The sequence below is a fragment of the Girardinichthys multiradiatus genome, chromosome 18, assembly GCF_021462225.1.
Source record: "Girardinichthys multiradiatus isolate DD_20200921_A chromosome 18, DD_fGirMul_XY1, whole genome shotgun sequence".
Taxonomy (NCBI): Eukaryota; Metazoa; Chordata; class Actinopteri; order Cyprinodontiformes; family Goodeidae; genus Girardinichthys; species Girardinichthys multiradiatus.
Window position 1 is genome coordinate 9,348,154 of NC_061810.1, and position 11,508 is coordinate 9,359,661.

At 38.8% G+C, this 11,508-nt stretch overlaps 1 protein-coding gene across 1 annotated transcript; it reads left to right on the forward strand.

Annotated features, from left to right (window-relative positions):
* The first annotated feature begins 554 nt into the window (after positions 1 to 554).
* Positions 555 to 11,500, forward strand: dhrs12la (dehydrogenase/reductase 12-like a). Its single transcript, XM_047392464.1, has 10 exons — positions 555 to 711; positions 2,250 to 2,383; positions 3,836 to 3,918; positions 4,007 to 4,102; positions 4,179 to 4,260; positions 4,346 to 4,407; positions 4,635 to 4,739; positions 6,021 to 6,111; positions 6,229 to 6,366; positions 10,790 to 11,500. The coding sequence occupies exons 1-10, from the start codon at positions 656 to 658 to the stop codon at positions 10,903 to 10,905; spliced, it is 963 nt and encodes a 320-aa protein (XP_047248420.1). The 5' UTR covers positions 555 to 655; the 3' UTR covers positions 10,906 to 11,500.
* The last annotated feature ends 8 nt before the right edge of the window (positions 11,501 to 11,508 follow it).

Below are 11,508 nucleotides of genomic sequence, written 5' to 3' on the forward strand. Positions count from 1 at the left end.
CATAAATCAAAGCATGCACACCTTGTCCAGTCACAGCCGCACCCAGCTACGCTCCAGTTGTTGATTGGCTGCCGATGAGCCACAGAGGGTCCGCATTATTTATACACCGGCGCACCGAGTAGACAGAGTGTGCTCATCTAGCCAAGCAGCAATAAATGCCCCGCTCGCCCAGGGTACACCACTACAAGCACGGTTAATTTGATGGCAGAGCAGAAATTAATCAGTCATTACTAATTAATTCACGAACGAGGCCTGTTAATCTGCTGAACGTTAAGAAGTAGTCTGCGCATTTATTTTATGTCATACATGTTTCATTTCCACCCTAAGCGGTTTTTACTAACTGTCTCGACGCCGATTTACGTTTTTTCCTGGATTGTGGGCCGGTAACCCGAGAACCCGAGAAGGAGTGAAGTTAATGTTTTAAAGTAATCATATATATATATATATATATATATATATATATATATATATATATACGTTCAAATAGCGTTCCTGCAAGCTGAGTGAATGTATGTCTCCATACTGCCGCTAGGGGGCCACTGGAGTAGCGCTCCAGAGATGTTTATCCAGCTTTACTACACGTGGGTTTGATCCAGAGTACAAGAAGAGGAGAGAAACCGTCAGGGTGAGAGGCTTCCAGAGCAGCAGCAGCAGCATGTCTCTGTACCGCAACTCCGCCTGGTTCCTCAAAGGACTGACCGAGTTTACCAAGTAAGTTACTGACCCAGCTTTGTTCATCAACACGTAGTCTACCAGTGTTTTAAGTGCTGAAAGCAACAGTAAGCTGCTGCTGCCCAGCTGTGCATCAGTGCAGGAGGTCCATTTATTAGTCCATTCATTAACTGTTTCTAAAGTTACAGATCATGTTGGACTTTTAGAGAAAGCATTCAAGCACCAAATTGACCAATATGATGCAACGTTCGGACCAAAAAGGGTCCATTGTGATCCAATAATATACATATCTATATATAATACATATATAATATATAGATATATATATAATATGTGTGTGTGATAGTAATAATGCATGGGTACAGTTACAAGGACCAGAGTTTTACCAGAGTTGGTAGCCATTGACATCATGTGTTAAAGATATGCAAAGATGTTTTAGTCCAGCTTTGTTTTATAAAGTAGTAGGAGATCTGAGGTGATGTTATTTTGAGTTAGTTTAAAATAACAAATGTGTTACTCTAATAGATACTTATAGATATTTTTAAAAAGATGTCAAACATCTGTAATTCAGATTTTCATTGGCATAAAATGATTCAGTGTTTGCATTTGTTTTACGTTGGGATAACTGGATTTTTGGTTAGTAAAAACATTTATTTGAGTCTTTTACCTGATATGTGCTTCTGGTCAAAGAATTTGGGTAAAACGTCCAGCCATGTAGCCTTGTGTTGTTACTGTTGAGCGGTTCTGACTATAAGGAAAGGGGTTCAGATTTCAAACTCATTTGAGAACTTGATCGTTGTTTGTCTTTTGATTTCATGAGCTCTACTGGGGGGTTTCAGTTCGCAGCCATTGAATGCCACAGCTTCAATGAACTGACTGGGACAAAAGAAGCTGATGTTTCAATATCATGCCTTTATGAATCAAGCCCAAATAACTGTGACTTAGCATGTAACTGCATAGATCAGTTCTTCAACCACAAACAGGATCTCTGTGTGCTTCATTGGTATTACTTGATCTTTTCCAGCCCCGGGGCATCTTTCCTCATCAGCATACAGCATGCCAAGTTGACTAAAGTGATGCTTTTGTGATTGTTTCCCTACCTTCCTTTGTTCTGTGTTATCTTTCTTCCCAGAGAACTGCCCGGCAACCCTTTCTGACCCTGCGCTAATAGCTCTCTGCATGACACCATAGAACAGAGGGAGCATTTAACCTTAGCGCCCTCAGCCCCTGCATGTCCCTCTTCAGGCGCTATCAACAATGGCATTGTGGACAATGGGGCTAATTGAGGTCCTTGGTGCCACACATGCTTTTGAACACACACACACTTGAACCAGTGCTGTTGTCACGGCAGGGGAGGCTCACCCCAAAGCCCCAGGCACACTCTCCTTCATTGTATCTGTACAGTGACACTATGAACGAACATACAGTAAGCAGACTGACCTTTACTGACCCTTTCTGACCTGACAGCACAGACACACATACCAGTGTACTGAACAGTAAGGCTGAGATATAATATAGATGTATGAAGCAGTTCTATTTGATGGAGATCTAAAAAAGTGATTGGTGATCTGTTGCAGGAATGGCTACTTGTCAGCATCCAAGCGCTTTGTGGAGAAGGACCTTGAGGTGTCCGTGGCTGGACGCTCCTTCATGATAACTGGAGCCAATGGTGGCATTGGAAAAGCTACTGCCATGGCTATTGCCAAAAGAGGTATTGTGCTTGTTTCCCAATGTCGTAGCAAATCAACTCAGATATGTCCACCGTAAAACAAAAAGTGCAGATCTGATTTTAAAAAGAGTGACTCTCTAGATCACAGTAGTGTGTGCAAGTATCAGTGGTTCTTCTGGGTAGTTTTAGTCATATATTTCTTGCACTTTCATCAATCTCAACAATGTATTTTATAAACTAAACAAAAAAGGACCCATAGAAAAACACAGAATATAAGGAAAAATAAATTGATCAAGATAAACAGCTGGTTGTAACTTTAGATTCCATGCACAGTAAATGATGTGCAAAAGTAAATGCCCTTGTGCTATTCAAGTTCTTAATGCCAACAAAATCATTGGATACATGCTGTATCCAATGGTATGCTGTATGACTGTACACAGACTTATCCAAGCACAAAAGAATAATTAAATGTACACATAGCGATTATAGACAAGATGAACACAGACATACTAAATGGTGTATTATGGTGGGCCTTGTATGTAATAAAATATTTTTATGTAGATATGGGAAACAATTCAGGAGTCAGCAGATACAATTCTACCTTACATAATAATAATATTCAGTTTTACATATAAGTCAACCTTCTGAAAGACTACTGTAACTGTAACCCAGTATATCATTATAAAGGTGCTTTAGTAAAAATCTTAAAACTAGGGATGTTCTGACCATAACCCAGGGTCCCAATCAGGGCATTTTTAAATGACTCCCTTGATGGGTTCAACTCCTCATACCTGTTGTTTTACTGTAATTTAATGTTTGCTGCATCCCTAGCAAGCGGTGTTGTTACAATTAGATGGTAGTGTAAATATCTATCTATCTATCTATCTATCTATCTATCTATCTATCTATCTATCTATCTATCTATCTATGATTATGTGTTTACAGCAAATGAAAACACATTGAATATTAGAATATAAAAGGTACTTTTAATCTCAGAAATGAACCTCATGGAACACATTTTCTAATTTGTTGAATATGACTGTATATTTTGGGACAAGGATAGCAAGGATAGCACTTGCAGCTCTGAGTACTGTTTTTGTGAGGATTCATACCAAATTGTTAGCCTTAGGCAATTATGATATGAAATGAACCCACTCCAACCCAAAGATCCAAATCCTTGAAAGTTCTGTGGTAGGGTGACTGGAAGTTGTACCTTGTTTCTGTCTTCTGCTTTTATGATATCAGTACTTAGTGGTATATTTATTCACTTTTATGTCATTTTTATGTACTTTCTATGGGTCTTCATTTTTAAAGTATTGCTCTTTCATTGTTCTTCATTGGGATACTGTAAATAATTTTACAGCTGAATAATACCAAAATGAAATCATCCTGTGGGATTTTGTTAAACAATAAGCATGTTTTTCCCCTTATTTGGTATTTTCAGATGCATATAGATTTTTCCCAACTGATCTATGGATGTGATCTTTGTCACAGGAGGAACAATTCACATGGTGTGCAGGAACAAGGATAAGGCTGAGGAGGCCAGGGCGGATATAGTCAAGGAGACAGGAAATAAAGTAGAGTGTTACTCACCTTTATCAATCAAAACAATGCCACAGATAACTGTTAGAGTGATATTTTCCAAAATTGCCGACTCTGTTGCAGGAGATTTATGTCCACATCCTGGACTTGTCTGAGACAAAGAAGGTGTGGGAGTTTGCCGAGGGCTTCAAGAAAAAGTTCAAATCACTCAATGTGTTGGTAATACAGCATCATGATGTCAGATCTCTCTTTTATCCCCAGAAAATGATGACCTCATTTATTTTTATCTATTTAGATCAATAATGCAGGTTCCATCATGAGTCAGCGGGATGTGAACACTGAAGGACTTGAGAAGAGCTTTGCTGTCAATGTCCTTGGTAAATCAAAAACCAAACATGAGGCATGGGGAAAATATAGACAAAGGAGATGGGGATACTTATGGAACATTCTTTTATTTCACAGGGATTTACATTTTGACCAAGAGTTTGATTCCCTTACTGGAGAAGAGCACAGATCCCCGAGTGGTGAGTTTAACCAGATTCTGATTGTTGGTGGCAATTTCATTTGAGTTTTTATGATGTGACTATTTTTTGGAAAACAAGACAACCGCATCTGTTATTGTTTCTTTTAGTAAAAAGGTTAGATATTTGATACACCACAAAATGTCCAATCAAAAATCACAATATTAAAGACTGCAGCCCAGCTCACTTGATCCTGAACTTTTAGCCTCTGTCCATTCCTGCATGTGCAGATCACAGTGTCCTCAGGTGGAATGCTGGTGCAGAAGCTCAGGATAGGAAATCTGCAGTCTGAGAGAGGCCGCTTTGATGGAACCATGGTCTACGCCCAGCACAAAGTAAGATCTAAGCTATAAAACCTGCGGGTCAGTGTCAGCTGATAGGTTTAAGGCTCTTTAGTTCTGCTGAACATTCAGTCGCTGTAACACAGCACTAATCTGTAATTATTCTTTTAGAACTTTAAGCCATAATCACTGATGCAATTGTAGCTATTCACCATATTTATCAGAGCCCTGGATAAACCATTCAAAAATTTGAATCTTCCTCTAGTCAAGCCAAACTTTTTGTTGATTTGGATGTGTGCCTGGGCTCGCTCTGATGCTAAAAATGAAATCGCTCTTTACTGCAGCTTTCTAGCAGAACATTACACGTTCAACAAGGTTTTAATTGATTTTAACCTGGCCAGTTTTTTTTTTCCTTTGGAAGAACATGCTACTTTCTTGCCATCCTACTCAATAATCCAGACATATGACTGTGTTCTCACATGCAGAGCAGAACCAGATCTGCCTGAAACCCTTGCACCTCCTTCAGTGTTGCTGTCAGTGTCTTGGCAGATCCCTGACCACCAGTTTCTATCTCCTCTTTTCATCATAACGTATTTTGATTGTAAGAGAAATGTCCATTTTTTTAACACCGTCTTCCCATACTTTATCCAGTTATTTAAGGGTGTCTTTACTGAGCCGTGGTGTTTATAATGATTTCTCCTGACCTATAACTTTGAACAATAGTTATCATAATCTTTTGTAACCTCTCAGCAAGCTGTGGCTTCAGCTAAATGATTCAAATGATTCAATGACAGAACATCCAACTAGGACAGATCAGATTCACTGTAATAGATGGCATGTGTTAACTCCAGGATATGCTGAAACTGAATTAAAATGTGTTATTCTTATAAGGGGGTATATTTTTCCTGTAACAGATTGACATTTTAGCTGAGATGGCCAGAGTGGATATGTCATGAAGACAGAAAAAGTTATTTAAAACATATTTATCATTGTCTCATTCTTTCGCATCAGAAAAAAAACAGGGGCGGTACTCTTTTGACATCCCGTAATTAACTCTTTTGGCATTAAAACAAATCTAATAAATCAGGATTTAAACTCTTTACAAACAAATGAAATCACTCTGATAAGGACATGAAAAAAAGGACTTGTATTTCTAGGCCTTTAGTAAAGAAGGACCTGAAGATGGCGAGGAGTAAACCTTGTCTTTCTTTGTCATTCTTGACATAATGGAGCCTCTGACAAATCTAGGATCAGTACAGTAAATCAATCAGGAGTTTTAAATCAAATGATTGTGATCCCTATGGTTCATCACTGTAACAAATGTTTGTTTTCCAGAGGCAGCAGGTGGTGATGACAGAGCAGCTTGCCAAGACTCACACTAACATCCACTTCTCCGTCATGCATCCAGGCTGGGTGGATACTCCAGGTTAACTCATTCTCTACCTGCAGATTTAAGTCCTCCACTCATCCATCTGCATAGATTACTAATTATTTTTACCCTCTGCATGTTATGTATTTGTCTGTATCCGTCTGTCTGTTGCAGCGGTGGCCAATGCAATGCCGGACTTCCATCGCTCAATGAAGGATAGCCTTCGGACCCCAGAGCAGGGGGCTGACACAGTGGTGTGGCTCGCCATTTCTGAAGCTGCTACCACAAACCCTACTGGGCGCTTCCACCAGGGTATGATGCAGGCTATTAAAATGTTTTGACAAAGCAATTTAAAGTACAAATTTAATTCCCAAGGACAAAAAACAGCTTGAAAGATGAAAATAGTAGATCAGTCTGGGTGAAGTGTCATTTGTGGGTTGGATTGTGGGTATAGTGTGTGTGTTTGTGTACAGATTTGGCTAGAGTCCACTGCAGCTGGAGTGGGCTGGTTCTGGTGCCAGATACTGCCAGAGAGTACAGTGCCTCTATGAGCGTGGACAAACGCACCTTTTTTTGATACACACACACACACACAGACACAATGACTCCATTGGTCTCTGAGAGCTTCTGGCCAAACAGGAAACACAGTTCAGCACTGAAAAAAAAACACTGTGCTGCCATGTTTCCATAAGTTATAATTTGAGGGTAACATATTTAGTGGTAGTTAAGTGTGGGTTGAAAGATATTCATTGTCTAGTACCCAATAACAGCAAGGACACATTGAGCTGAAGGGGCAATGACTATATGGGCTTTTGTTGCACAATTAGTCTTCAGATGAAGCATACAGCGCCTTGCATGGCAAGGCATGTTTATTTGTATGGCACCAGTTATACAAAAGGTTATACAAAGTACTTTACTGGAAGAACGAAGGAACAAAGATTTAAAAAAAAAACACATTGTAGATCGAAAACACAAACTGAGCATCGTACGAAAGCATAAAAACATGAGGCATAATCACATACAAAAAGGAAAAGCAGAGACACTGATTGAAATGATAGACGTATTTTGCCTTTATGGATAAGCTGCAGGAAACACTAATGTTTTTAGTCGCGATTTAAAGGTTCAACAGTTTCTCCACATTTCAGGTTTTCAGGCAGTTGGTTCCAGTGTAGGAGCATATAAACAAAATGCTGCCCAATTTTTCCTGTTCTGCGAACAGAGTGAAGAGGTCTCGTATGACCTGAGTGGTTATGCCTGATCAGCAACTTTGGGGGACTGGTGTAACTGGATCCTTTTTCCTAGCTTTGGTCAAGACTCTGGCAGCAACATTTTGGATGAGCTGCAGCAGCCTGCATACACACCATTAGAATAATCTAACCTACAGAAAAGGATTTTGTAAGGAAACTTTGATAAGGAACTCTTTATCCTGGCAATGTTTTTATGGTAGTATTAGGCTGATTTAGCACTAACTTATTTATTTTATTATCTGATTCCAAGATAACAGCTTCATTTTTTGCTTGTTCTGTTAAGCCATATGGAGTCTATTTCAGTTTTGATTTCTAATCTTATATTTTTGGAACTAAGAAGAACTTCTTTCTCTTCTTAAGATGGAGAAAATACAGAGCGATCCTCTCATATATATTTTGAACACACACTCAGTGACTCTAGTGGACTATGGTCAAGTGGTGAGGCAGAAATAAAAAGTTGTATGTCAGCATAGTAGATGTTTTATAGTACTCCATAATCTGAGCTAGCGGGAATCATATACAGGTCCTTCTCAAAATATTAGCATATTATGATAAAGTTCATTATTTTCCATAATGTCATGATGAAAATTTAACATTCATATATTTTAGATTCATTGCACACTAACTGAAATATTTCAGGTCTTTTATTGTCTTAATACGGATGATTGTGGCATACAGCTCATGAAAACCCAAAATTCCTATCTCACAAAATTAGCATATTTCATCCGACCAATAAAAGAAAAGTGTTTTTAATACAAAAAACGTCAACCTTCAAATAATCATGTACAGTTATGCACTCAATACTTGGTCGGGAATCCTTTGGCAGAAATGACTGCTTCAATGCGGCGTGGCATGGAGGCAATCAGCCTGTGACACTGCTGAGGTCTTATGGAGGCCCTGGATGCTTCGATAGCGGCCTTTAGCTCATCCAGAGTGAACCCCATAGAGACTCTGTGGGATATTGTGAAGAGAACATTGAGAGACTCAAGACCCAACACTCTGGATGAGCTAAAGGCCGCTATCGAAGCATCCTGGGCCTCCATAAGACCTCAGCAGTGCCACAGGCTGATTGCCTCCATGCCACGCCGCATTGAAGCAGTCATTTCTGCAAAAGGATTCCCGACCAAGTATTGAGTGCATAACTGTACATGATTATTTGAAGGTTGACGTTTTTTGTATTAAAAACACTTTTCTTTTATTGGTCGGATGAAATATGCTAATTGTGTGAGATAGGAATTTTGGGTTTTCATGAGCTGTATGCCAAAATCATCCGTATTAAGACAATAAAAGACCTGAAATATTTCAGTTAGTGTGCAATGAATCTAAAATATATGAATGTTAAATTTTCATCATGACATTATGGAAAATAATGAACTTTATCACAATATGCTAATATTTTGAGAAGGACCTGTAGATGTTGAATGAATGCGGCCTGAAAATGGAGCCTTGAGATACCCCACACAGGGGTTTAGCACAGCACCATCTAATCCTGTCCACTTTTCCAATCTGTCAATCAGGATGTAATGATCAACTGTATCAAACACAGCACTGAGATTCAGTAAAACCAGGACAGATGGTTTTAATCCATGTCTTTAGAGACATATGTCATTCAAAATGTTTGCCAATGCAGTTTCAGTACTGTGGGGAGGCCAAACATCTTCCTAAAAAGGGTTAAAGAAATTATTTATTCAAAACTGAGTACATTTGTAAAAGGCTCTATGACTAAAATGTGAGGTTAGGTTTGGGTCTGTATTTATTTATTATAAAGGCATAGAGATTAGTCTTGTTTAATAGACGTTTGATCTTTGCAGTTTTAAGGGCCCGTGGAAAATTACCTAAGGAAATAGAAGTATTTACTATCTGCAATATTTCAGGTACAACACAGTCAAGGACTTTCTTGAAAACTTGTGAATTTCATAAAAGTCTCAATCAGATACAGTACCGGTCAAAAGTATTAGATACACTTTCTCACTTAATGTGTCTCTTTATTTTCATGACTATTTACATTGTAGATCCTCACCAAATGCATCAAAACTGTGAATGAATACACATGGAATTAAGTAGTAAACAACAAGTGTGAAATAACTCATTTATATTATAGATAACATTTTAGATTCTTCAGAACAGCCACTCTTTGCTTAGATTACTGCTCCCTTGGCGTTCTCTCCATGAGGTGGTCACCTGAAATGGTTTTCCAGAATCTTGAAAGAACTTTCCAGAGGTTCACTGAGAGACGGCCAAAGATTAATATTTCAGTCTTCACAGCAAATGGCGGCAGCTTTAAGGAATCTAAAAGATAAACCGTATTTAAAGTTATTTTACAATTTTTCGTTTGCTACATAATACCATGTGTTCATTTACAGTTTTTTAATGCCTTCAGTGAGAATCTACAACGTAAATAGTCATAAACATAAATAAAACCGGTAAATGAGTGTGTCTAAAATGTTTGACCTGTAGTGTAGATAAATCAATGGATTAAAATAATCCAGATCCCCAATGCTTCTGGGAGCTAAGAGGATAAAACCAACATACAAATGGTGGAAGAACCTACTGCTCGTCTTATTCTCTGAATTCTGTGACTGAGAAAAATTTGTGAAGTAATTTCAGGACTTTCTGGATAAGAGTTCAGGAGGGACAAATTGTGGGGGATTAATCAGCTTGTCAACAATTGTAAACGAGGATCAGGAATTATAAATTATTGTTGATCATTTCAGAGACATATGACTGCCTTGCTCTTTTTACCTCCAGATTATAGGCATGAAGACTTTCTTTCTAAATATTATTTGCGTTGTTGTATATAGTTTACTTTTTCTCCACCTGTAGTCAGCTTGTCTATACTTTGTCTTTTGAGCTCTAAAACCATAAAAATCAATGTTGTGTTTGAAAAAGAAAACAATTGATTAAAATGCATTACCATCTAAAGGTCTTAAAGAATGCAATACTTGGTGTGCTAGTTTTGCATTTTTGTTGATAACATGGAGAAGTATTCACACCCTTTGAACCACTTTGTGACTGTAACAGAACAAAGCAAGCAGCCAAACCCGACCAAAACCAATGAAAGGAAACTGTAAAGTTGAAGGAATATGATACATTCGTCCTCATCGTTCTGGTACACCTATATAAAATCTAGTGCAAACAATGGCCTTCAGAAGTCACCTTGTTAGTGAAGAGAGTCTACCTGTGTGTAATTTCATCTCAGGGTAAATGCAGTTGTTAGACAACAACAGTGAACAAACGGTATGATGGAGACCAAGAAACACAGCAGACTAGGAAGGAGCTTCACCTTCCAGCAGAACGACAACCCAAAACATTCAGCCAGACCTACAGAGATAAAGAGATCAAACTTACAGAGTTAGAATGGTCCAGTTAAAGACTCACATGGGCTAAATAGAAACACAAACCACATTTTTCAGACATCTATATGCAATAAAAGGGGGTATGAAGCACATTGAACCCATGTTAAGGTGTGTGTGTGTGTGTGCACCCAGACCGAAAGGTGGTGCCCACCCACTTGCCGCTGGCCTGGACCCACAGCTCCCCTCTGGAGGAGCAGAAGCTCTTGTTACTGCTGGAGGACCTGGCCAAGACGTTTCAGCCCCACTGAACCAGCACCACCCAGAAGACATCAGCAACACTAACACCATCAGTTCGCAGACTGAATTAAGATGTAACCAAAAAATAGTTTATAACCATTTGTAAGCTCAGCTTTCTTACAGAACTACATTTTTTTTGGTGTAGAAGTGTTTGACAGCGATGCTGCTTTTATATCTATATATCTATGCCTGAGAGAGGCGCTTATAACCCAAATACACAAGTGTAACTGTGATGTTATTAAAGTCAATCAGATGGGAATCTGATGTGGCCATGTCACATTTTGTGTTCATACACTAGTCATGGGTTCAGCGTCACGCTGGTGTTTCCCTGACTTACATTTGTGTCAAGTGATGTGCATTTAATACCGGTCAGTAACCCATGTATGTGCCATGTTGTGTTGTGAAGCTACTGTACAGTGCAAGATGAACCCAGACTAGAGGTGAAGCGCTCTCTCAATAAAAACGCAACAGCATCACTTGACATATTCAACGTACTTACATGTCTGACATGACATCTGCCCAGCACCTTTGAAAAACCTCTCCGCATAACATTTCCTTCACTGAATCTTGTAAACACATGCATCAATAAAAAAACTTACCAAATGATCTGTGTG